We start from the raw sequence: 27,730 nt of genomic DNA on the forward strand, positions 1-27,730 counted from the left end.
TACAAAATCAAATCATTTATTTTAAGCCGACAAAGTGATTGTCTCTGGGTGTTTTTTTTTTTGGTTTTTTTTACAAATGTGTATCTCTTGAGCCTTCCAGCTACTTTCACTTCACGGCTTCCAAACTGAGGAATGTTTTCAGGCAAAAAGAAACCCTTAATCTCGCCATGTTACCTCCACTTCGTCTGTACGATACCTGGAAAGAATGAAAGCACACAACTAACATTTGAGTGGGTATCCATTCCTCTGAGGCTGCAATTTACCTCAGAATAAATACATACCAAATGTAGCTTTAAGAGGCCTTTAAAAATGGACGGGGTGGGAAGGGGTACAAAGCTACATCCATAGTCAGGCCGATTTGCCACCAAATCTGGGCTCCCTAAGCTGTTAATTGCAAAAATGTAGGGGGGTATTTGTTTAATTGCATTTTCTGAATCTGTACAGGTTGTTCTCGACTTATAACAGTTCATTTAGTGACTGAAGTTATGGCACTGAAAAAAATGACATGACCATTTTTCACACTTACGACCATTGCAATATCCCTATGTTCATATAATTTACATTCGGATGTTCGACAATTGGTTCATATTTATGACGGTTGCAAAGTCCCTGGATCACATCATCCTGTTTTGCAACCTCTCACAAGCAAAGTCAATGGAGAATTCATTTAACCACCATGTTACTAATTCACCAACTGCAGTGATTTACTTAACAGATGTGGCAAGAAAAGTTCATAAAATGGGACAGAACTCATTTAACAAATTTCTCACTTAGCAACATAAATTCTAGGTTCAATTGTCAACATAACTCAAAGATTACCTGTATTTGCAGGAAGTTTTAAAAAGATGGAGTTACAAAGACCAAGTAAAGCCACAGCTTCAAAGGTTTCTGATTTCGCAAGAAACTAAATAAATTAAAATGCCTCAGTACTTATGTGTCCCCTTTCTCCTTAAGTTCACAATTCTTTCCCCCTCTATTGCAAACAAGGTCAATCACCTTTGTGTAATCCACGAATCTTCAAGTGCTGTGATTTGGCCAGACCGGAACATTTCCCAACCAGCTTGTGCGATCATGGCACCATTGTCAATGCAGAACCTGGGTACAAAATGGTCATGAGGAATCAGAGAATTAAAAAAAGAACAGCCTTTCTTAGCGCAGGCTCTCTCTTGTTCTCTTGCAAACTCAAGGAAGCTCCACAACAGCAAGGTGTCATTGTATCACTTCCCAAATTTGCTACTTGCAGCTTAGTTGAGTCTAGGAGAGACTCGGGAAAATTAAGTGGATTCAAGCAACAGGAAGTCAGCCCTGGTTTTGTTAGGCTCCTTAGATCCTGCAGGTTATAACAGAATTGGGACCTTGGAGGTCTTCCAATCCAACCCCATTCTCAAGCGGGAGATTGTGTACCATTCCAGAATAATGGCTGTCCAATCTTTTCTTAAAAGCCTCCCGTGATGGGAGTACCCATGATTTCTGGAGGCCAGTTGTCTCACTGGTTTATTGTTCTGTGTAGATGACCCCACACAAATTGACCTTCCTCGCAGCATTGGTCAACTCTGGACAGGATCCGTTATCCAACATGGTGTCTGCCAGGACTTGAAGTGAGATCTTGTCTCTACCCCTCAGTGTGACTATGGTGTTCCTAGACAAAATATCCATCTCACTGTGTCCTCATATTCATCAAGAGCTTACACCAGCCCAGTATCTGGTTTTTTTCAACATAGACCACCCTGTCCTTGAATGGGTGAGTGGACTGGACATTAACATTTGAACCACTAAAAATCCATGTATTTGCCATATGTTAAATAAATAAACAAATTGTTTCTAACTCTCAAGAAATTTCTCCTTAGCTCTAGTCTGTATCTCTCCTTGATTAGTTTCCATCCATGGTCCTACCTTTTGGTGCTTTGGAAAATAGGTTGACCCCTCTTCTTTGTGTCAGCTCCTTAGATATTGGATGCTATTATGTCACCCCTAGTCCTTCTTTTCACTAGACTAGCCATGCCCAATTCCTGCAACCATTCTTCATATTAGATTAACAGAGTTGGAAGGGACCTTGTAGGTCATCTAATCCAACCCCTTGCCCAAGCAGGAGACTCTACACCATTTCTGACATTTCTCTTCTTGAAAGTCTTAAGGGATGAAGCTCCTACAACTTCCGAAGGAAAGCTGTTCCATTGGTTGGTTGTTCTCACTGTCGTATATTTTAGTTAACAGCCCCCTAATTATCTTTGTTGCTCTTTTCTGCTTTCTTTCCAGAGTCTCAACATCTTTTTATAACAGGGTGGCTAAAACTGGAGGCAGTATTCTAAGTGTGGTCTTACTAAAGGCTTTATAAAGTTGTCCAGCTGCTTTTGCTAATAAACACCATTCGGTCTCCAAAGCAAATGGTGGACTCGCCGCCTAACAGATGCACCCACCCCCTAACAGAGGCCTGGAAGCTAAGCCTAGGAGGATCTTTGGAAGAAGATGGAGGGTGGATGAGTTCTCACCTTTCATCCGTTGCAAAGAGCCGGGCTCCTCTCTCCTTGCACATGATCCCCATCATCTCTTGGAGTCGCTCGTTACCTGCAAAGAAAGGGGCAGTCCGATTGGTGGAAAAAAAACACTAGTTGAAAGGCAACAAGCACCACATATAGTAGACCAATGTTTCTCCCTCATGAACTATTTTAATATTGGTTGCTTTGTGTCCTTCAGAAGTAGTGGGAGCTTCATCCCTGGAAGCTTTCAAGAAGAGACTGGACTGCTGTCTGTCAGACACGGTGTAAGGTCTCCTGCTTGGGTGGGGGGTTGGACTAGATGATCTACAAGGTCCCTTCCAACTCTTTGTTATTTTGTTCTGTTCTGCCTTCAGGTGCTTTGGAGAATAGGCAGACCCCCCTCCCTTCTTAGTGACAGGCCCTTAAATGTTGGAGAGCTGCTATCATATTACCCCTAGTCCTTCCTTTTCACTAGACTAGACATACCCAGTTCCTGCAACTGTCTTTCATAAGTTTTCATAAGCTTTCTCCATCTTGATTGTTTTAATATTGTGGACACTGCAACTGTCAGAGATATAAGCTGGTTGCCAAGCTTTAAATTTTGATCACATGACCATGGGGATGTTGCAACGGCCATGTGAAAAATGGTCATAAACCACCTGTCAAGCCCGAAATTGATATATGCGTAGCCATTTTATTTAGCCTTACGATATATTCCTTTTCTTTCTTTCTCTTTGCTGGTTATGGGGGGAAAGGTTTCGGGCTTGCCACATTCCTAAGGTGGGAGGAGTGAACATTGAGAGAGTTGTTTAGGCTAGGTGGTTCTTCTTCCCGTGGGAGCACAAGCTGTCCCTGCTGAGGCCTTGAGATGGAGATTTATGACACCAGACAACGGTGATTTAATTCTATTGGAGAATGTGACTTTTGGGGGCTGTTTCTAACTTCCAGTATTATGTGGTGTAATTCTGAGTTGTGTCAAATCCGGAATTACAACAGACTTTGCCAATTTGATGCTTTCCTAAATAAAAGAAATTGGAAGATGGACTTTGTTCTTTTCCTTTTAAATGGATTTCATCACTTGGAAACTTGACTTCATCTTTTTCAGTGCTATTGAAACTTCTAATGGTCCTTAAACAAATGGTTATAAGTTGAGGATTATGTATTTCTCAACTTCCCCATCTAGCCTCCATGGACAATAGTCCTCCCCAGGATCCAACCAAATCACCTACAGCCAACGCCGCCTACAATTAATGCCTCGCTGGAGCTAGTGTGTGCCATAGCTCTTTCGGTTATCTCCACCAGCATTGCAAAGAGGGTTTCCTGGTGAAGAAGAAGAAATTATGGGATCAGTTCAGAAGCTTTTTGTTCAGTTTTCAGCTATGGGTGGCCCATCCCCCTCTATTTACGCATGCAATATAAATAAAACTTTACATTCTGAGGTCAAAGTAGTAGATCTTTTCTAGAAACCTACGGGCCCCTTCCTCCTATCCTGGGGCTCAATATGTCCGTCCTAAAAGGTAGACTGGACCAGTGGTGGGATTCAAATTTTTTTTACTACTGGTTCTGTGGGCATGGCTTGGTAGGCATGCAGTGGAAGGAGACTGTAAAATCCCCATTCCCTTCACACCCCACTAACCTGCTTTCCAGATCCGTTCTCTTGTGCAGGGCAACAAAAAATGACTCAGCCAATCAGGGATTCGGGAGGCAGAAAATAGATGGGGATGGGGCCAGTCACAGGTGGTATTCTGAACTACTCAAAATTTCCGTTACCAGTTCTCCAGAACTGGTCAGAACCTGCTGAATGCTACCTCTGGACCAGACTAAGAAACGAATGCCTTGTAGAGCACTACTACTTTTAGTGTAACAACGAATAACAGAAGGACTTTTTCCACCTTATTTTGTATGAAATAAGGAAGGGCTTGCGTGAGCTGTTTTCTCAAGTTACTTTCTTGGCCCTGGCTCAATCCCCTCTTATCTAATCATTACCTTGGTGGTGGCTTTTCCTTCTGTCCTCCCTCTACTTGGTCCTGGGGTTATGACAGCAACCAACACTGCTGTCACTAAGGGATACAGTGCGTGCATGCTGGCTGGTGAATTCTGGGAGTTGAAGTCCACAAGACTTAAAAGTTGCCAAAGTTGGAGAGCCCTGCTCTACAAAATCTTTGGTCCAGATCTGAATTAATTCCTTACCTGTAGAGAGAAGCAGAGGTCCTCTGGAGTGCATTCTCCTGCAGACAGCATTCTGTGAGCCACGTCCTGCAAGAGAACAGCATCAATCTTTGGTATCTTATTACAGAGAATGCTCATTTAGTAACCATGATTGGCCCAAAGGTGCTTTTTTCAATAGGCAACTGGACTTTCTGTTTTTTCTTTGAAGATGTTTTACTTCTTATCCAAGAAGCTTCTTCAGAGAAACTCCAGAAAATCTGGTTGCCTCTCAAAAGAAACACCTTTGGGACAACCATGACCTGGATGACTGAGAATCTCCATAGACCTTCAACCATGACTGGGACCATCAACTTGGCTATTAAGTGGACACTAAGTAAAACTCCAGATGAAGTAATCTTATTTCCGATTTTGCTTTGTGGACCTGAGAAGATCCTAAAAGTGAGGATTGGTCATAAAGCTACTTTTTCATCATTGTATTGTGGATGGCCACTAAACAAGTCAGTCACTAAACAAGGACCACCTGTAATGATGACATTAACATGCTGCCGTCTGGAGGTTTTCTTCTAGTAATATTAACATTTCTGACAAAATATAATTTACTAGCATTTTGCTAACAAAATAAGCAAATGTCCCTCTTTTCAAAATAAGAATTGTATATAAGGGATATCTTTTTTGGAGTCAGAACTGAGGAAATAGCATTAGCAATAGCACTTAAAACTTATATACCAATTCATAGTGTTTCACAGCCCTCTCTAAGTGGTTTACAGAGTCAGCATATTGCCCCCCAAATGATCTGGGTCCTCGTTTTACTGACCTCAGAAGGATGGATGGTTGAGTCAACCTTGATCCGGTCAGGATCGAACTCTTTGCAGTCAGTAGAGTTAACTTGCAATACTGTTTTCTAACCACTGTGCCACCATGGCTCTTAGAATAATTTGGGGGTCTTGAAAATGATACCGAATGAAGGTTATTTGTTTTTAAGGGCCTAAGTAGCATATTAGTTACAGGTTAATCCATTGATTTATAAGCAATAACATTTATTTTGTTTAAAGAGCTGATATGGCCGCCTATCTCAGATGGTAATTTTAAGCAGCTCACTGTAACTGATGAAAACTATAGAAGGAAGAAGAATTAATTATTTTGCACGCTAAGCATGCAAGGTGGGCTGAATCCTATTCCTGCATTTGACAATCACATTCCCCTTTCAAGCCCACAAGTTGGAGGTAATATGATATCAGCCCCTGAAAAACACCACAACGGGCAAATAAATAAAAGAACCATAACAGGTAGCCGTGGAAAATGAACAAACCAACATTTAAAGCTCTTTCCGGTTGAACGCAGCTCCTAGCAAAGACATGGGCATGCATGGCAAAAGAGGGACATGTGCTTTCTTCCAGGATACGGTTTTCATCTTTGTCTGAACAACTTATCATTTCCTACTTAGCAATTCTGTGTTGTATCCTCCTTAGCAATTCTGAGACACAACTGAATGGGCCGGGAGTTGACTTTGTTGTGTTCTTAAAGGCAGCGTTTAAAAAAAGAAAAATTTCCCCCTCTCAATTTACAACTGCTGCTTTGTGGGATTTGAATCCTACGTACCTCTATGTGGGACAGAATCCCAGAGAAGGACACGTCCATGCCTTTCACTGTATAGGGAAGCTCGATCAACTTTTGACCCCTGTAGAGGAAAAGAGGAAGCACTGAATCTTCTTCTCCTGTATGGAGCTATAATCTAAGATATGGTGTCTCCAGAGCATTGTTTCCAGAGGTGGTATTCAGCAGGTTCTGACCCATTCTGGAGTACCGGAAGTGGAAGTTTTGAGTAGTTTGGAGAACCTGCAAATACCACTTCTGATTGGAGATTTTACAGTATCCTTCCCCTGCCACGCCCACCAAGCCACACCCACAGAATCGGTAGAAAAAAAATTGAATCCCACCACTGATAGTTTCTCAACCTTTGCAAACTTCAAGCCATGTGGATTTCAATTCCCAGAATTCCTCAGTCACTATGAACTCCAGAGAACTTAAAATGGCTAAGGATGAGGAAGAGAGCAGTGGAGAATCAAAACAGTCCTCACGTCGCGAAAAACAAGAAACAGAGCAATGCACCGAGCTTCTATATTTCAAAAGATGAAAGAAAGACCAGCACCTACTCTTTAAATGCCACCAGTCTGCATGCTTATCTTTGTAGCATATAGCAGAACAAGGAACTGCAACCAGTAACTTTTGCTTGACTTAGTAAAATACTAGCTTGATACCGGTGCTTTGCTACGAAACTATGTGGTCGGGCTTAGTTTTGGGGGAAGAAAATAAGGGGGGGAAAAATTCTGCCTTTGCCTACCAGCATCCATCGGTATTCAACTGGCTAGCGTCCTGTCAGTGTGTGTGAGAGCTGAGGGCTGTTTGGAAACTGAAACAGTATTTGCTGTGGTGGGCAAGAAGGAGACAGCAAGGAGCCTGGGCATGGCTTAGGTCTGTGATGGCAAACCTATGGCACATGTGCCGGAAGTGTCACACAGAGCCACTTCTGCCAGCACGAAAGAGGTCACCTGGAAGAGGCCCATTGCACATTCATGCACGCTGTCCGCCCGCCAGCTGATTGTTGGGTATCTGGCACACATGCGTGGGGGTGCACAGGACACGTGCACGCGTGCACAGGCATGGCGCACAAGGGGGTCACGTGCGCATGTGCAGGGGCCATGAGGGGCCGCATGCATTACCTTCTGGGCACTGCCACGCGAGCGCACACATGGAGCCCAAAAAGGTTAGCCACCGCTGGCTTAGGTCAACTGTTCTGTACAAAGCTGCTTTGTGCTGTGAAACTAAAACTGAAACTCCTCTCCTCTGCTTGTGTTTTACATTTGGAACAGATTCTTTTCAGGTGGGGAAGGGGAGTAGAACTCCTTAGCATCAGAGCCAGGGGTGGGATTCTACCAGTTCGCACCTATTCGCTAGAACCGGTTGTTAACATTCTAAGCAGTTCAGAGAACTGGTTGAAAGAAGAAATTACTGGCCTAATCCTGTAAGGAAGGCAGGAAGGAAACATTCTGGTGTTGCTTACAGAAACTGCTTCTCCGTTAACCCTTATTACATTCTTGGCAGGACTAGACTTCCTGTCTCAGGAACTTCTCTGGAGTTTTTTTCCCCTCCTTTGCTGGCACTTTGCTTGTGTGGAGTGAACATAAAACAACTCAGAGAAATAGTGGAAGACTGGAAGATGTGGAAAGACCTGGCCCATAGAATTACCAAGAGTCAGGCGTGATTAAATGGATAACATCAACATAATCTACTAAATACACACATGGAAAAGAGGTGGATTGGAACATATTACCATATGTGGTGGATATGCGTAGAAGCTAAAAGATATTGGACAAAAGTACACACATTGTTGGAAAAAATGATAAGGTAACTTACAGATTCGAAACCTGAATTATTTTTACTAGGGATGGTACCTGAAAGTTACAGCAAAGAAGAAATATATTTAATTATTCCTGTATTAACAGCAGCTAGGATTGTATTTGCTCAGAATTGGAAAAGTGAAAATACCGGCAGAGGGAAAAGTAATTGAGAAAATATTTGAATGTGCAGAGATGAATAGATTAACATTAGCAATTAAAGAAAATAGAAGAAACTGAATACTATATGGTATGGGATCTTTTTATCAATGGTTGGAAAATAAAACAAATTAAAATTGAGTAGATGAATATATATGATTTCCAAGCGCATGATTTTAAGAATGGAGACTGGGTCCTGATAAAGCAGTGGAGAGCTTTGGGGAAGCTGAGGCCTGTCTGGGAAGGATCATTACAAGTACTATTGACTACTGAGTCAGCTGGGCAGACATGTGAGTGAGGTTGTCATTTGTGTGTGAAGGAACTTGTGGATCTGGTTCCTGTTTCCAGTGGAAGCGAGCTTCGAAAGGACCAGACTTTTTATTTTCTATTTCTTTTAGATAGTGGAGATAGATAATTACATGTCTAGTTTAGCTTAGGTTTGTGGAACTTTGGGATGTATTACTGATTATTTGGTTGAGTGCAATACAGTTTTTCCTTGTATTGTTGATTATTTTAAGACAGGAAACAATATTGTTGTACACAGGTATTGTGTCCTCTGAGTGCGGAAGAAGATAAAGAAGTGGATGTAAGTCCCCAAAGACCAGTTGTAAGTTTTGAAGTGTAAAACTACATAGGTTAAGGTGGGTGGGGGCCTAGTCCATTTGGTAATATGATGTGGATAGTGATTATTGCCTTATGTGGGGTAGGAATGATTGCTTCTGAGGTATTGCCTGGTTATCCACTAACGTGGCAATGGTTATGTTTCCAAACTGAACCCAACATTACAGAATATGAAGGGGAGATATCATTGACATTGATGAAACCTATGGCTGATTCCATTTTCTGGAAACTGTATAAGATCTACCTTAGATGATAGTTTGTATTTGAGAAAATACCCAACATGTAACCGCACATATGACATAAGGACTTGTCTAAGAGGATGGAACAACAATATGATTGTTGTTTTGACATGTATGGCAATTATTCTCCTTCCTATATGAGATTTAGAGCTTTGGAGAAGGGATTGTTTATGCCATACATTGAATTAAGAAGTACTCTAATGAAGTTGATGTTTTTGTGTCACAGTTTAGCTTGTGTAAAATGTCCATTTACTGGAAAGGTAGATGTACAATTGGATGTCTTGAAGCATCAAGGGTTTTACATAGAAGTGTAAGATACTGAAGGACAAGAGCCTAATGCGAAGAGTGAAAATGTTTTTCTGGAATAAACGAGAGTAGCTTTGAATTGCAGTAATAAATCAGCTTCAATAGTTTCGGTACATACCAGGCCTCAAGGCCTCAAGGCCTCACGTAGGCTGAAAGCGTGTACCAGGAACAAAGAACATCAATCAACAACACGTCATCATGGGCTAATAACTGGACTGCAGGCGCTGATTTGCTACTTTGTACCTTTTAAACTGACCATGTAACTGTAATTGGGTGCTACTATATGTCCACTAATATTTCTGCTCATGTAACATAATGATTGGATAGAATTCACCGCTTATGACGTATCACTATGTGTTTTTAATAAAAGAGCTTCCCCGAGCTCGTGATCGGGGCAACTCACCCAAGATAGAACCTGCCTGGTGTCTTTTTTGATGCATTCGACCACCCAGTGAGAAGCCTTCCTAATGCGGAGCAAAGCCGCATCTGGTGACCCCGACGTGATCCGTTAAAAGAAACGGGTGCATCTGTCTTCGACTGCTTATCTCACCCGGCCGGACGAGCCAGTTGCAACCCAGGGATGCCGTTTCGTGTCACGGATCCCTCCCCAGGAATCTTCCTTAAAGAAGACATCCTCCCTTCAGGTGAGTATGGGCGGAAAGTTCTCCAAAGCGCAGATAGCACATTTGCAGGAATTAGGAGAATTAACGAAGAGCTCAATTCTTATTCTTAGGAATCAGGGCAAAACGCTCCCGGTTCCAACTAAGAAGGATTTTGACTTATATTTACACACAATGCCCGGCTTATCCGGAGAAAGGGTCCTTGAAAGTCTCCACATGGCAACTATTGGGTGACTATTTTCATAATAATCCCAGAGCTCCGCCAAAGATTCTGACATGGAGAATAGTCATGGAATGTTTAAAAATCCATGGTTTAGCACTGACCAAAGCCCCCTCCCCTAAGGAGGGTCCTCCTCCTTATACAGCCGAAACCAAAACAAAGGACGCTCTCCCGTTAGAAGCTTCCTCCCCCACTGCTCCTGAACCCATAAGTCCTCCTAAATCAAATCCAGTGGAGGATCAAACACCCATGGGAGCGATCGAACAAGCCATGGCACAGGGACGCAAGGAGGGCTCTCTTACCCTGGAAGAGCTCTCTCTTTGTCCCGTTGAATATATAGGGGATGGAGCCGGAAATATGGTGCCTAGACTTGAACCTTTACCCATGAAATTAATCAGAGATTTAAAACAAGCCGTGGCCATGTACGGCATCCAGGCACCATATGTCAGAAGCTTCATTAACACCATCAGCACCTCCTTTTTCATGTTACCCCAAGATTGGAAAGATCTTTTCCGTATGGTACTGACGGGACCGCAGTATGTTGTTTGGGAGTCAGACTTTCGCGCCGAAGCTGAGAGATTTGTCCGCGATCGTGGCGCAGCCGCGAGAGCAGATCAAATCTTCGGTATGGGCCGATTTACGGACTTATCAGCTCAGGCGACTCTCCCACAACGTACCCTTGCCACTATCAGTAACATAGCGGTCAAAGCCCTTGACAAAGTCGATGATCCTACCCCTGGCATCGTAGGATCCTTTTCAAAAATCACTCAAGGCTCACATCAGCCTTATGCTGAGTTCATAGAGGGACTTCAGAAGGCCATTCATAGGCAAATCTCAAATGAAGAAGCCCGTAAGGAGCTTCTGTTGAAACTGGCTGTTGAAAATGCAAATGAGGATTGCAAGAGGATTCTGCAGCCTCTATCTGCCCGAGGGGGGCCTTCCCTCTCGGACTATCTAAAGGCTTGCAGAATCGTGGGAACTGTCTCCTACAATATGGAGCATCTGGCCATGGCCTTGCAGCAAGCGAATTCTCAAAACAGGCCAGCCGGCAACTGTTTCAATTGTGGGAAGCCAGGCCACTTTAAAGCACAATGTAGAGCCAGGGACAATACACAAAACAACACCAAGCCTAAAACAATATGCCCAAGGTGCAAGAAAGGGTACCACTGGGCAAATCAGTGTCGCAGCAGCACTCCTCAGCCACAGGGAAACTAGAAGAGGGGCGATCAGCTAGCCCCGCTCCAAAGGCTGACTCCATATCTTTCCAACTAATTGCCTCCGAAGATATGGAAATCAACATCCCAGGCACTGTGTACTTTCTTCCCACACACCTGAAAACAATCCCTCCTGCCATGACGCCCCTCATAATTTATCCCATCCGGGACCTCATGGCAAAGGGAATCATTGCATCTCCGTTTCTGAGAGATTCCGATGACTTTTCCTCAGTGGCCATGGCGGTAATTGGAAATACTCCCACAAAATTTAGCAAGGGAGAATTAGTAGCAACCGCTGTTCCGGTGCCTGTTAAAACAGCTGATGCTTGGGCATTTACTGTCCATCAAACAGTGGAACAAGCCAGGCCTGTGTTACAATTCACAATCTGTAACAAAGTCTTTTCGGGTCTCTTAGATACTGGAGCGTGACGTGTCATCCGAACGGCTGAGTGGCCGGACGATTGGCCTTTGGAAACTGCTCCAGCCGTTCGGGGAGCGGGAGGAGTTCAGCATGCCCACTGTAGCAAACACTGGCTACCGGTGAGTTCCTCTGATATTTCTCACACTGCCTACCTCCAACCCTTGGTTCTTCCATTACATACTAACCTGTGGGGCCGTGATCTTATGTCTCAACTTAACACAAAACTCATTATTGATTAATGGAATCTTTTACTAGAACTCCACTGCGGCTACAATTAAAAACCACAGAACCTGTTTGGGTAGACCAATGGCCCCTCACAATAGACAAACTAGAAGCCCTGCAATCACTTGTCCAGGACCAAATTGTCAAAGGGCATGTTGAACCATCTGTCAGCCCATATAACACCCCCATTTTTGTCATAAAGAAAAAGTCAGGAAAATGTAGGCTCTTACAGGATCTAAGAGCCATGAACACAATAATAAAACCAATGGATGCGCTACAATGTGGTCTTCCAAATCCCAACATCATCCCTGAGAAATTTGATCTCATGGTCATAGATTTAAAGGACTGCTTTTTTTCTATCCCCTTGCATGAACAAGATCGCACCTTATTTGCTTTCACTTTACCTCGCTTAAACAACTCCTCTCCCTCCTCCCGCTTTCAGTGGAAAGTCCTACCTCAAGGTATGCTCAATAGCCCCACCATGCGCCCCCTGCCTGACCAAAACCACGCAAGCAGGCTTCATTCAACTAACTCTCATCTACCATACCCAACAACCGCAGAAGTGCCTTCCTACCAGAAAAACTTGCCAAAAACCGGAACCATGTACCATCTATGTAAGATGAACTCAAAAACCATTTGCTACGATCCCAAGACGGCTGTACGTCTCAACGTTACCTTATGGGCGGGACTTCCAAGAGCCTCTGGCAGATCTGATCCTGAGGGGGAGGAAAACTTTATTACCTAAACCACACCACCGTGCTCAAGGACCTTTCCTGTCTTTAACCACTGATATTCTTTCTCCATTTGATGTTTGTATTGCTTGTTCAAAACCAGGGGGGCATTCATGCGGGTCGGTTGACTGGAAAACAACGTACGCCCACAACCATAAATATTTGTGTCCTACACCCATTAACTGAGCCATAGGGAACCCCAATCAATGGATCCCTTGTGGAGGTTCCGTCGAGTGCTCAGGTTGGTCTTGTGTTTGTGATTATACTGGGGGAGGGTACTCAGGCTGCAATCATCTGTCACATTTCAAACGAATATCAGGGTCTACCACAGACAATAAGGTAGAAATCACCATCTCCAGACAACACCCTGCCTTGGATACTTATGGTATAGGGATTGATGGCACAGGATCGGATCCAAACACTTACATTACCATAAAAACCGAAATCATATATGAAGGTAAGGAAACATTGTTAGGTTGGTCGGTATATAATAATTTGAGGAAATTAGATAAAGCCCCTGATACCAGTGTTATTGCAAAAAACTTGTTCATGGATATGGCAGAAAAAATTGCAAAACAACTTGCCATAACCAATTGTTTTGTCTGCGGGGGAACCACCACAGGAGAACAGTGGCCGTGGCAAGCCTTAGAAGCCTCACCATCACTGTTCAACCACATGTCTTCTATAGGAAACATAACAGCTAGAACAGTTTCAGATCCACTTATCTGGACAATTACCACCAATTTGATTGGTAGAAACTGCTTTTCCCGAAATGGGTCCACTCCAGTAGGACACCTCCTTTGCTTAGGTACATGGGATAACTCCTACCAGACCTGGACAGCACCTGACAATGCTACCACCACACCTGCCAAATTCAACACCTCCCTCCTCCCTTATCTCAATGACACAACATCTTCCCAAGACTGGACAGCCCCAAATAATATGTATTGGATTTGTGGTAACCTAGCCTATCCGTCCCTTCCAGCAGATTGGCAAGGATCATGTGTATTGGGGTGGATAAGACCTTCCTTTTTCCTCCTCCCGATCTCCATTAAGCAAGAGCTAGGCATCCCTGTGTATGATACATTATCCCGCAGGAAAAGAAACACCGATAATGCCTTTGCAGGCTTCCCCTGTCAATCAGAATATACAGGGGATACCTGGAGCTCAGAAAGAATCGTCTGCACCTACGACGTGGCTACTTGGGCCCAAGACAGGTCCTATGGTTATAGAACCCCCATATATATGATTAATAGAATTATTCATTTACAAGCTGTTTTAGATTTAGTTGGCCAACGAATAGACAAAGCTCTAAACACTCTAGCAACTGCTACAGACAAATTACGCACAGCTGTCTACCAAAATCGCTTGGCTTTAGATTACATACTAGCCAAAGAAGGAGGGGTGTGTGGTAGGTTCAATCTTACGAATTGTTGTCTTCAAATTGATAAAGTTGGCAAAGTTGTAGCACAATTAACAACTGAAATGCGACAATTAACCTATAATCCTAATCAAGTATGGCAAGGTATTGATTTTAAAAATATTTTTAGTTCCTGGTTCCCAAAACTACCAGGATTACAAGCTATAGTAGCTCTCATAGGTATGATTGCTGCAGGATGTGTTATTCTTCCATGTGTATTGCCAATTTTTATTCGCACTATCTCCAATAGTCTGTCCTTATTAGCTGAAAAGCGTGCCATTGCACAGGTTAATGCCCTCTGGGAAAAGGAACCTCTGTACAAGGTCATACCCTCAGAAGACCCTGATGCGTACGGTCGCACAGATTTTCGCATGGGCAGTGACGAAGATCCAGAAGAAATTTCTCTCTATAAAACTAAAACAGAGGAGATGCAGTAATAAATCAGCTTCAATAGTTTCGGTACATATCAGGCCTCAAGGCCTCAAGGCCTCACGTAGGCTGAAAGCGTACCAGGAACAAAAAACATCAATCAACATGTCATCATGGGCTAATAACTGGACTGCAAACGCTGACTGGCTACTTTGTACCTTTTAAACTGACCATATATAACTGTAATTGGATGCTGCTATGTGTCCACTAATATTTCTGCTCATGTAACATAATGATTGGATAGAATTCACCGCTTATGATGTATCACTATGTGTTTTTAATAAAAGAGCTTCCCCGAGCTCATGATCGGGGCAGCTCACCCAAGATAGAACCTGCCTGGAGTCTTTCTTGATGCATTCGACCACCCAGTGAGAAGCCTTCCTAATGCGGAGCAAAGCCGCATCGAATAGTTTTTCTTTTTGCGTAAAAGGAGAGACTACAGTTACAGACATCATGTCTACTTGTTTTATAGAAGTTCCAGTGTTAGGAAGATTTTTTTTTGATAGCAGAGTTTTTTTTTTAAATACATCCTGATGCTTATATTTTGTATAATTTGTCAAAGGTGATACTTTGTTTGGATTTCCTGTGAAGCCAACAAAATGGACTAATGAGAAAAAGCTGACAGTTTTTCCAGCTTATGACTGTGTTAAGTATAAACGTCCAGATGTCAAAACAATTTATACTTATTTGCCTACTAAAGGAGTTTTTTTATTGTATGGAAGTTGAAGACGTAGGTGGAATGACACATGTATTGTATTTACCTAGAGGTTGGTTTATGTTTTGTGGAGCATATGCATTTATACCAGTTAATACAATGGGTGTACAATTGGTTGTTTAATGACTGTTATGGCAACGGCCCATGCTAAGAATATAAACAAAGAAGTAAAACATAAAACAGTCAGCAGGAAGTTAGGCTTATGTTGCAAGAGCTTGATGGAAATTTTCAGGTGTAAATTAGTTACAAAAGAAAAACGGTGGATATGTTATAGGTGAAAATTTGGTTACTATACTTGAGAATGTAAAGAGCTGAACTGAAGCCATTTTGTGTTCACAGTCTGAATTTTTAAAGCTCAGAACATTTATGCAATGTGTTTTCTGCTAGAAATTATACAAGATTGCAAAACTATGTACTTGGCGTATGTTAGAGGTATGTGCTGGGGCGTTCTGACATTATAAATCACGTTAATAGTTTTCTTATAATCTTCTGGTATTTGAATAACAGGAAATCTGACTATAATGAGAATGTTGGGAGTTTTCCATGGAAGGTGGGAACTTTCTTATGAAAACGTTGTATAACTTCTATATATGGTCAACAGGAAGTGTTATGTAACCATGTGATTTGATAAACCTATATAAGCTGTATTCACTAAATGAAAGTGTCTCCTTTTCTCCTAAACATGATTTGGAGTGAGGGGTCCGGTACTGCAGTATCTTACCTAATAATGCATCCTATGGATCAGATTATCAATAGTCGGTTGATTCAATTTTATGTACATCTCACAAGAACTAAGTTAAGATTGTTATAAAAGTAATAGATATAAGTTATAACGGCTTATAAAGAAAATATTATTGTTATATTGGTCAGAAAAGTACTAATTACAATTGTGAACACAAGATATATGTACCCAGTTGACACACTGTGTGAATGAAAGATGGAATTACTGTAAATATAAAATTTAAAAAAATATGGGGAAAAAAGGAAGAGATGGATCCTGATAATTTTTGCTATGACCTTTTGAGATCCTTCCTGAAGATTTTATGTATTTGTCAACATTATTTAATTTTGGTCCAGACCGAGGAGATGGGACCCCATCTGGTACATATTAAATACATTTAACAAAACAGAGAAAAGGATGGTAGGAAGGTTTTCCCCATTATGACTTACTTCTTGGCCATCTGTTCGATGTTGTAGCCTGGACTGGGATCATTTGAGATCTAAGACAAGAAGTGAATAAAAGAATCAGATTTCCACAATACTAATAGCAATAGCATTTAGACTTATATACCGCTTTACAATGCTTCACAGTCCTCTCTATGTGGTTTACAAAGTCAGCATATTGCCCTCAACAATTTGGGTCCTCATTTTACCGATCTCAGAAAGGATGGAAGGCTGAGTCAATCTTGAGCCTGTTGAGATTCGAACTGCCAAATTACAAGCGGCTGGCAGTCAGCAGAAGTAGCCTGCAGTACTGCACTCTAACCACTGCACCATCGTGACTCATGTGGAAAGACCTGGCTAATAGAATTGCCAAGAGTCAGGTGCAATTAAATGGATAATAATACTTGACAATAGTCAATAACCTGACTTAACAATCAATAGGAAAGAAACAATGTCCATGGATAGTGGACATTGCAGTACCTGGAGACAGCAGAAAAGAAGATAAAAAAATCGGAGAAAATAAGAGAAAGATATAAACAGAAGTAGAATGACTGTAGCAAAAGAAAGCAAATATTTTAAGCCGAGAAGTATCTTTAATACTGTTTTGGCTGACACCTTATAAATGAAATTATTCTCCTGTATATATTCAGAGACTAAACTTCTAATTATTAAACTGAAAATTATTAAAATAACCCGACTTGGCAGACTTTGGGTGTTAGAATCCAGTTCCTCTGATCTTTGTCAGCACATCTGGATTGGAGATGTCCCAAAGGTCCTTTTTTCAGGAGGCAACTGGACTTTCTTATTTTTTCTTTTAAGACATTTCGCTTCTCATCCAAGAAGCTTCTTCAGCTCTGACAGGATAGCGGGGAATGGAAGGATTTATGCTCTTTGCAGATAGCTGATCATTTGCATTCTTTTTGTTGTTGAAACGCTTGAAAATTTATTTGTGTCTCCAGGGTCACTTGAATAGTGCTCCTGGTTTCTGTACTCTGCATTTTTTCCCTAGAAATCTTTCCATCCCCCACTATCCTATCAGAGCAGAGGAAGCTTCTTGGATGAGAAGAGAAACGTCTTCAAAGAAAAAAACAAGAAAGTCCAGTTGCCTCCTGAAAAAAGCACCTTTGGGACAACCATGATCTGGATGACTGAGAATCTCCATAGACATGTATCAGGTTATGTTCCTTCTCCAAGTTCATCTGTATCTTCATGAAATAATCAGTGGGGGGGGGGAAGTAGACCATATAGTTTTTTTCTGAGCCTCAAAGGGCCTCTAACGCACCACACATTCCTACTGAACTCTTCCAAATGTGAACACTCAGAAAGAAGCCCCATAACATTTACATATGATTTAATGAAGCCAACTTGCATTCTCATCTATGTTCAGCTGTTTTTACCTTCAACACTCGAGCAAAACGGTCCAGGCAGTTTCCTACAGCGATATCTATAGTTTCCCCAAAAATACGATAGCGATGTTCAGAGTAGGCAATGACCTGGATGGGAGGAAGAGGCAGGCAGTTATAAACCCCCTTAACTTACGAAGTTAAGGCTCAGCCAATCTCATTGTATGCATATTGTACTCTGACAATAAAGGTAATAATACGGTAATAATAAATTCAATATTCCCGAGATCCAGATAGGCCAGCCAAAGTTCTTTTTCCTACCTTCTTAGATGGAAATCATTAGGTTCAAAACAATAACAAGGCAAGAGAAACTGAACAAAATAGCAACATGTTTGGTGAGGCCTGGGGAATCCACAAAATGTATTGTGCACTATAAAATGTCAATCAACAAGTGGAGTCCTAAGCCACCTTATCCCCAGGGCCTGCTGGAAAAGCTAGGTCTTTTAAGGCTTTCTGAAAAGACAATCTCAAATCTATTTGGACTTCAAGGGGAATGGAGTTCCAGAAGACAAAGATGACTATGAAGGAAGTCCAACTTGGACTCTCTGCTTTACTGATGAGTTCTGGAAAATAATGATGGTTCTGGCCAGATGTTATTGACTGGACAAAAGCCATCTACATGTCTCCCATGATTTCAATATCACTATTGTCTTCTCACACCAAGTTCTTTGACAGTATTGGACTTCAGCACTAAGGAATTTAATGATGCTGCCTGCTCAGAAGTGCTTATTTGCACTAAACTATAACATGGGTTGCTTTGTTTCTGATAACTATTGTAAATGGGCCACTACAAATCAACTATAGATTATTCAGCTGAGTGTGAATTGAGTTTGAAGCTGAGACGATACTTCCTACTAAGCTATGATATGGTCTCCTGGTTTTTATTTTGATGGGTCATGAACTCAACTGCTGCTCTGTAAATCATGATTTTTGGATAAAGTGATAGGCATGAACTTGGGATATGATGGTTTACATTAAATCATGGTTTAGCACAATATGCAAATCCACAAATCTCTTTTCTTCCTCAGTACCTGAGTGTTTCCACCGCTGACGTACAACACTGTTGGGTTCTTCGCACCAGTCACAAGCCGCCCCATCTCAATGTGTCCGACACAATGATTCACTCCAAGAAGCGGCTTCCTCCACAACTGGGCCACTGTCCTGGCCACAACAGCCACAGTCACTAGGGGAGCACCCATTCCTGGACCTGAAAGATGGGAAAATATGTATTAAGTCCAATGTAGCATTGACATACAGCTCTCAAATTTTATTTTGCATTCATTTAATTGTTTTGGTAGGCCTTACAGACTACAGTTACTCTTCGACCTACGACCACAATTGAGCCCAAAATTTATGTTGCTAAGTGAGAAATTTGTCAAGTTTTTGCCCTATTTTATGACCTTTTTTGCCACACTTGCTAAGTGAATCACTGCAGTTGTTAAATTAGTAACACCATTATTAAATGGCTTCCCCATTGACTTTGCTTGTCAGAAGGTCAAAAGATGAATCACATGAACCCTGGACACTGTAATCGTCAAAGATATAAACCAACTGTCAAGCATACAAATGTAAATCACGTGACTATGCAGTTGCTGAAACGGTCATAAGTGTGAAAAAAGGCCATAAGTCACTTTTGTACACAGTGCTGTTATAACTTTGAACAGTCACTGAATGAACTGTTGTAAGGAGAGGACTACCTGAATTATAGACCATTCACTGATTTTATTCTACCAATCTGGGACATTTAAAACATGCCTGGATTAAGAAGATTGTCTAGGAGTAGAGAACTTGGTGGTCCTTTAGAGGTTCTTCAGATGTTGCTGAAATATACAGTTCTTTACAAGTCCAGCCAGCGTGGCCAACAAGAAGGTTACCAGAAGATGAAGTATAGCTATAGGTTCTTCAAGGACACTTAATCAAATTAATTAAAGCAGTGGTCGCCAACCAGTGGGCCGGGGACCACTGGTGGGCCATGAGAAAATTTTGGTGGTTCTCAGAGAAATGTCCCCCCCAAAGCACTCCCGCCCCAAGCAATTAATCCAGGCTGCACGGGAACACAAGGCTGCGCTGCCCACATGGCCCGCCCACCCGCTGGCCCCCATCCTTCGACCAAGCGCAAACCTTACTTTGAGTAGAGCCACCCGAGCTGGAACTGGAAGGTAAGGCCAACAGCGGCGGAGGGAAATCTGCCCCAGGGTGGCTTGCTGATGTTAGTGGGAAAGTCGGTCCCATATTCCCGAGCTGCAGTAGTCACAGGACTGACCCTTTGGTCATCCTGGATTAGCTTCTTCAGTCCATGGCAGGCTGGTGCACCCGGGTGGAGCAGCAGCTGCTCCGGGATGACCAGTCCTGTGACTACTGCAGCTCTGGAATATGGGACCAACTTTCCCACCAACGTCAGCAAGCCACCGTCAGTCGAAATTCATATTAGTGGGATTTAAAATTATGAGTTTGGTGGTGCCTGAGGTCCAAAATGTTGGCAACCCCTGCCTTAAAGCATGGGTCTCCAACTGTGGTGACTATAAGACTTATGGACTTCAACTCCCATGCTGGCTGAGTAATTTTGGGAGTTGAAGTCCACAAAGTCTCCAAGGTTGCATACCCTCCCTGCCTTAAAGAATCCATGTGTCTCTGTCCCTTTAAGAAAAGAGGTTCACCTTTGGTGAAAGCCACTGCGTCAATGTCCTCAGGTTTCAACCCAGCCTCTTCCAGGGCCTCACGCAACACAGTAAGGATGCAAGAACGGTGGTGGCGTGCTGTGTCACCTGGAAGGAAACCTAAGAGTGGGACCAAAAATGGGGAAAAGTCATGTCACCATGGGAACCCATTAATTAATCTGCTCTCCCACCTCTTTAAATCTAGGAAAAATGCTGAATTCTTTTAGCAAGCAATTCTCTTATAGGCCTTGTAGGCTGGTGTCCTCCAATGACTTCAACTCCCAGGATCCCTTCCTAGCACACACCCTGGCTAGGAATTCTGGGAGTTGAAGTGCTACTAGAAAGCACCTAGCTGGGTTCTGAAGAGCATTCATGGGAAATATAATAGTAATACTGTCCCTGTTCTACTTTCCTACTTTGTACTCATTTATTATGTATATGCTTATACCTGTTTACACTTATATGTTTATATGTTATGTTCATACTTATACTTGTTTTCTCATACATGCTTGACAAACTAAAATAAATAAAAATAAAATAAATAACACAAAATACCTACCTTGTCCCGGAGGGGTTACATAGGTCCTTCGTGGATTGCTCAGCACTTCCCCATCCTTTACAATCCCAATTCCGATCTTGTTGGCGCTGCCCTCAAAGCCGATCACTACGGGCATCTCTCCCTGGAACACCCAAAAGAGAGTGAAATTTGGTTTCTTCCAACAGAAACCTCGGAATCTGCAGCGGATCCCGGATCCAGCTGATTTATCCACAGAACGGGTAGCAACTTATCTAAACAAGGAGAAGAAGATTCGTGAGAACGAGTCCTTTGACAACTTACCTCCGGTTCTTTCCTCTGCTGCCAGGTCCACCTTCCCCACGCTGCTCAGCGCAAGCAGTACACAGGAAAACACACGTGCAACCAAAGTATCTTGGAAGGAAAACCCAGCAGCAAAGGGTTAAATTTGAGCCCTCTCCCTCCCTCTTCTTAAGGGAGTAGTAGGGGTAGTAAAAGAAACTCTGGTGCGTCATACAGCATACACGAGCGGTGAGTATTCGAAAGCGGGCGGGTTCTTTGGTGCTTTCTGAACTTGGTTAATTTCTTGTAGAATGTAGACGTTTCATTACCCAATTACTTACTACTACTACCGGTAGTAAGAAGTGAGGTTTGCTCTCAATTTATATTCTAGTGACTCGCCTTGCCAGCAGAATAGTGAACCTCACTCCTTAGAGCTGATGCTGTTGCCTAATTAAGTCATGAAACGCCTTCAAGAATACAAGCTAGAATTGTTATTACCAAGGACCCAAAGCTCAAAAAACACATTTAAAACTTGAATTACAAATATTCTTTATTTCCTATGGAAGCTCTCAGTTTTCCAAATCATGGTTGTCCCAAAGGTGTTTTTTTTTACCCCAAGAGGCAACTGGACTTTCTTGGTTTTTGCTTGAGGACGTTTTCTCATTCGAGAAGCTTCCTCGCTTCTGAACGAAGGCGGGGGTGGGGGGGGGAGAGAATGGAAGGATTTAAATGGAAGGAAGCAAAAACCAAGGAAGTTCGGTCGCCTTTGGGATTCTATTGATATAGAAGGTTTCCAACCTCAGTATTTGTCTTTTATAGAGAAAAAAAGATTTATTAAATATCCGTTTTTAGGATTTTCAAATTTCCCCTCTGGATTGTTCGACTGGGAACCGCAGGTGTTGGTGCTATGGGATTTGCAGACAATGTTCCGGGAGTGGTCCGGAGGACGCGTGACGTCACCAGGTCGTTAAACCCCGCCTCCTCCTCGACCGACGTGGAGGGCGTCTTTCTTTCCAAGTTATCCCTTTAACCCCTTCCTCACTGAACCGAACCCTGTCGGCCTCTGCGGCTGCGCTTCCCGTCGCTTGAATAAGAAGCCCCGCCTCATCCTCTGTCACGTGACCCGCTCCGCTCCACGTGCTCTTCTTTCTCTAGATTCAAGGATTGTTGCGGATTCTCTCCTGAGCGATTTCGGTGCTTTGAAAGGGAAACCTCGCGTCCGGTGTGGTGAGAATCGAACGTTGCTTAAAAAATAGTCATTTTAAAAAAATAAGTTTTTTTTTCCTAATTGTGTTTCATCCGCCAAACGAGCCCGGGGTCCCGGCCTTCCCTTTTTTTCATTTTTTTAAAAAATAAAAAATATTTTCTCTGCTTTTAGGAGCGGAGTGGCAGGTAGAAATTCAACAGGTGTAACTTCCAAAGGATATCTGCATCCTCTTGCCGGGGTGGATTCGAAAACGATGCCCCTGATCAAGTTATGAATGCAAAGCGACCCATGTTCCCCAGCCACCGATCCTTTATGGAGGGATTGCTTTTGATATTGCCAAAAACTATTGAGACCAATTAAAAGAGGTTCAATTAATAGGAATAGAGTTGGAAGGTCGTCTAGTAGTCCAGCCCCCTGTTCTAGCAGGAGACCCTAGCGGCTGTCCAGTCTCTTAAAAACCTCCACAACTTCTGGTGGCAAACTGTTCTGCTCGTTAATTGTCCTCACTGTTGGGAAGTTTCTCAATTCTCAGAGCCAATTTGTTCTTCTAAGAACAGACGTTTTCATGTCGAAGGGATTCTTTGCAAATGGATAGAATCCGGTGACCAACTAATCATTTTTATGGGGTCAGGGTTGCTGATGGAAGAGAGGAGCAGTTGGTGCATTTGGAGGAAGAGGAAAGGGGGCTCACTGGATATTCTGAGGGAAAAGAAAGCCAGGTTTGGGTGTTAAGTAGGGGCACAGAATGCAGTATTGCAGGCTAACTCTCCCACTGCCAAGAGTTTGATCCTGGACGGCTGAAAGTGGACCCAGCCTTCCATCCTTCCGAGGTCAGTAAAATGAGGACCCAGACTGTTGGGGGAGATGGGTTGACTCTGTAAACCACTTAGAGAGTGCTGTAATACACTATGAAGCTGTATATAAGGTAAGTGCTATCTTCAAAGTTCTGGGTTTTGTGATTGTGATTTAGGTGCTTGGTAACTGGCTTGTACTTACAACAGTTCCAGTGTTCTGTGATCACTTGATTGCCATTTGTCACTTTCTAACACAAGGGTCTTCAAATTTGGCAAGTTTAAGACTTGTGGATTTCAACTCGCAGAATTCCTGAGCTAATATGCTTGAAGGAGGAATTCTGGGAGTTGAAGTCCACAAGTCTTAAAACTATCAAGTTTGAAGACCCCTAGTCTTCCCACAAACAAAGTCAACGAGGAAACTAGCAGGGAAGGATGCAAATTGCTCCCATAAGTCACCCCTGCTCCTGTTAAGCATTATAGGGAGGTGTATAGGTGCTATTGCTATCTCTACATGGTAATGTTCATGTTTCCCAGGAGACGCTACTGTTGAGAAGCCTAACATTGGCCAAACAAGGTATCCAGCTTCTTCGTCTGAGACATCTTTGGGAGCCTACAATGTCAAAACGAGAGAATAAAGAAGAAGAGGTCCTTCCAACAACGAAAGAGGTGGAAGGTATGGAATTCAGCCCTAGCATTAAAACTGGGGTTGGCAATGGCGGTTCTCCTCTGCCTTATAGCATGTCATCCTTTGGACCCTGGATCCTTCTTGATGCTTTTTGACCTTCCCAAGTCCCATTCTTTGTTGAATGGCCTCTCGTTTCCTTCAGCACTTTTCCTCGACCCATAGATTGGAATTTGCCAGGCTTGGCTCCAGTGAAACCAGAGATTTTGGCCTCTCTATAATGAACCTTCATAACTTATATCTTCTGTCTGATGCTTGGAATGGAGGAAGGGAGAGAATAAAATGGAAGGAACCTCTGGTGAATCAAGAAAGTTGTGACATTTGGTCCTCTTGAAATTCAATTAATGAGACCTCTTTTTCTGCCTCTTCCTCTCTCTTTCCAAAGAATTCTGCGTAGAATAATTCTGCTTTCTCAATTGAATCAATTCTATGTCTCTGTTCTTGCCATGTAAACATTAATCCTTCTGGAATTAACCATCTGTAGTTCACCTCTTTTTTCAGTAACATTTTAGTTAAAAATCGGTATTCTTATCTCTCTCACTTTTCTGGGTATTTGTTTTAAAACCACAATCTCCTTGCCCTTATATTTCAGCATTTTCTCTCTTGCCACTTGCAATATTTGTGTTTTAATGGCTTTTTTTGTAAATCTGATATGAACTTCTCTTGGTAGGTTATTTCTCAATGCATATCTTGTAAAAACTCGATATACTTCATCTACTCCATCCATCATCTTTTCTTCTGTTATTTCCAAAGCTTCAGCCAATATTTCTATCATTATCTCAGCTAGATTTTGTCCTTTTTCTTCCTCTGTTTTGAAATCTGAGATAAAATTCTGATCTGTCCATCTCTTATTTCAGCATCCCACTTTTATCTTGTTCAACCACTGTTAATCTGGTATCAATGTCTCCAATCTTTTTGTCTCTTTGTTTATCTTCTTCAATTTTTTGGAATCTCTCATCATACTTCACCATCATTTGTTGAATATTCTCCACTTTTTCATCAGTTTTCTCTGTTCTTTGTTCAATATTCTCTATTCTCTTTTCAATAGTGTCTGATTTTGTTTTAAGTTCTTGGATTCCTTGCATGATCATCTGTAAGGTCACTTTTTCTTGTTCTTTGTCTTGCTTCAACATTGTCTGGATTGAACGTTGTCCTCCAGGTGGGGAGGCGGAAGTAGAAGTTGAGGGCCAGAAGCTATAAATTTCCTGCTCATTTTAAACAATTGAAGATCTTCAGATTCTTCTGAACCTTAATCCAGTTATGAAGTAGCCAATTATAATCCAAGATAAAAAAATAAAAATGGTGGAGAAAAAATTTCTTCAGGTTCTTCTGAACCTTTATCCAATTGTGAAGTAGCCAATTATAATCCAAGATAAAGAATAAAAATGGTAGAAGGAAAAAAGGCCAGTAATAATAAAAAAAAAGAGAGAGAAAATTTCTTCAGGTTCTTCTAAGCCTTAATCCGATCAATAATTAAGTGAAAAGGAAAGGAAGAAACATTTAAAAAAAAAAAAAAGAACAAAAAAAGGAGGAAAAAAAATTCTTCAGGTTCTTCACCACCTTAATCCAATTAAAAGGTCTCAAAAATAGAAGAATAAAAACATAAAAATGAACCAAAAGTATGGATGGAAAAAGCAAAAAATCCCAGAGACGAAGGGTGAAGAAAAGAAAAAGAAAATTTTTGAGGCTTTCCCTTTAAAATAAAAAGCAAAAATAGAAATATTACAAAAATAAAGGCTTTTTTTTTTTAAAAAAAAGAAGTACAGTAAAGCTGGTAAGGAGGCGTAGCACAACTTAAAAAAAATAAAAAGAACACACTGCACTTTATTTAATCATCCAAGGCTCTTATTATAACTCTCTTCTCCACAAACTTCAAAACCAAGCTTGTTGATAGAAATCCAGAAGAACACCTGGAATAACACTCTCCCGTGCTCTTCCCTCTATCTTATCATGTTGCAATGTCCTTGAAAGGGAGTCTCTGATCTTTCTTTCTCAGCTTTCTCAGCTTCGTCTAAGATATTTTCAAGCCTCTAGTTGGCAGTGTTACAAAGTTTCTTTACTGTCACTTTCCCCCTCCTTTCCCAGGCAAAACGTAATAGAAGTTAAAAAAAGAAAAGAAAAAGTATATATATAAAAAAAGAAAAGTAACTAAAGGGAGCCTCTAACCTAAAATGTTGCAAAGTCAAAAAAGAGAAGAAAAAATAGATGTAAATAAGAAAGAAGCCAGTCCAGTTAGCAAATGTTAAATCGCGATAGTAATAAAATAAAATAAAAAATAAAAAGCCAAGCCTTACTTTGATGTTTCTGTTTAAGAACTGCCGCTTATTCTGTTCTGTCAAAACTTTTACAGATTTTCCTTTTCCTTAGGGTGTCCCTTTAAGTCTTAGAGTAATGATAAAAAAAAAAAGTTCTCACCAAACCAACACACTTTCTCTTTCCAGTCTCTTCCGATCGGAGCTGTCCCAACTTCAGCAGCTTTAATGGCTGCCTCTCTGCCGCCGGCAAGAAGAGCTTCTCCTGGATCAACCAGGGACTTTGCGATGTCCCTGGGATCAGCAGGATGCGCTCTTCACTTTCACCGTCTCTTCGGGACAGTTTAGGTCCGTTGGGACCGTCCAGAGGCAAAGATATCGGCTGCAATCTCAGACCTCCGAGATTGCATGCAGTATCGTTGCAACGTCAGCTCCGCCCCCAGTAGATAACAGTCTGTTGCCCAGCAGACAACAATAAGAGCGGTTTCTCTGCTTTAAGATGTGTGGTCTTCAAGTCCCAGAATTCCCCAGCCAGCATGCAGGCAGAGAAATTCTGCAAGTTGAAATCCATACATTTTAAAGCGGTTAAGGGTGAGAAACACTGTAGTGTAGATCAAGCAGGAATGAGAGTGGGAGAACTCGTAGGTTTGGAGATAATGCATCTAGTTCTCAACTTACAACCATTTTGGTGATCGTTCAAAGTTATAACAGTACTGAAAACAGTGACTCGTTTTTACCCAAGGTTACATGATCAAAATTTGGATGCTTGGTTTGTATCGATGACAATTTCAGTGTCCCAGAGGTCATGTGATTCCTTTTTGCTACCGTCTGACAAAGTCAAATAGGGAAACCAGATTCACTTAACAACTGTGTTGCTAACTTAAGAACTGCAGTAATTTACTTAACAGCTGTGGCAGGAAAAGTTGTAAAATGGGACAACCGTCTCACTTAGCAACATAAATTTTGGGCTTAGTTGTGGTCCTAAATCGAAGACCACCCGCAAAATTCCCTCCCTTCCTAGATGTCACCACTGTCCTTTCCTAATCTTGGTTAGAATATGTCTCTCATTCTGCAAATGAACTAACCAAGTCTCTAGAAAAGCAACCAAATTTTAAAATCAATGTAACCTGAATATAGATAGTCCTTGAGTTATGAGTGCAAAATTTGAGCCCAAAATTTATGTTGCTAAGTGAGAGATTTGTTGAGTGAGATGTTTTGCCGCATTTTGCGACCTTTCTTGCCACAGTTGTTAACTGAATCATTGCCACTGTTCAGTTAGTCACATGGTTGTTAAGTGAATCTGGCTTCCCCCATTGGCTTTGCTTGTCAGAAGGTCACAAAAGCTGACCACATGATCCCGGAACACTGCAACTGTCATAAATAGGAACCAGTGGCCCAGCATCTGAATTTTGATCAT

At 41.9% G+C, this 27,730-nt stretch overlaps 2 protein-coding genes across 6 annotated transcripts in view; one reads left to right on the top strand and one right to left on the bottom strand.

Annotated features, from left to right (window-relative positions):
* On the bottom strand, window positions 1-22,063 carry OSGEP (O-sialoglycoprotein endopeptidase). 2 transcript variants are annotated; one of them, XM_026687408.2, is made up of 12 exons: window positions 21,421-22,063; window positions 21,142-21,262; window positions 20,583-20,702; window positions 18,957-19,132; window positions 17,920-18,015; window positions 16,529-16,578; window positions 6,246-6,324; window positions 4,668-4,733; window positions 3,707-3,797; window positions 2,490-2,565; window positions 997-1,095; window positions 1-196 (listed from the first exon to the last, which is right to left on the bottom strand). In XM_026687408.2, exons 2-12 carry the CDS (start codon window positions 21,254-21,256, stop codon window positions 157-159), a joined length of 1,008 nt encoding a protein of 335 aa, XP_026543193.1. In that variant the 5' UTR covers window positions 21,257-21,262; window positions 21,421-22,063; the 3' UTR covers window positions 1-156. The 2 variants fall into 2 exon arrangements, with proteins under 2 accessions (XP_026543193.1, XP_087804343.1); XM_087948217.1 differs by lacking the exon at window positions 1-196 and adding an exon at window positions 626-904 and having other exon boundaries at window positions 21,421-21,637.
* The window catches only part of APEX1 (apurinic/apyrimidinic endodeoxyribonuclease 1), a 17,227-nt gene continuing 11,069 nt past the window's right edge, over window positions 21,573-27,730 (top strand). The window contains exons 1-3 of one of the 4 annotated variants that reach the window (XM_087948218.1): window positions 21,579-21,627; window positions 22,541-22,605; window positions 23,914-24,052. In XM_087948218.1, coding sequence (XP_087804344.1) covers window positions 23,995-24,052 — 58 coding nt within the window. In that variant the 5' untranslated portion in view covers window positions 21,579-21,627; window positions 22,541-22,605; window positions 23,914-23,994. Of the gene's footprint in view, window positions 21,628-22,230; window positions 22,606-23,913; window positions 24,053-27,730 lie in introns of those variants that run through there. The other 3 variants (XM_026687413.2, XM_026687411.2, XM_026687414.2) reach the window with 3 other exon arrangements.

The sequence above is a fragment of the Notechis scutatus genome, chromosome Z, assembly GCF_049901735.1.
Source record: "Notechis scutatus isolate UNSWTSFEM ecotype Mainland chromosome Z, rNotScu1.2, whole genome shotgun sequence".
Classification (NCBI taxonomy): domain Eukaryota; kingdom Metazoa; phylum Chordata; class Lepidosauria; order Squamata; family Elapidae; genus Notechis; species Notechis scutatus.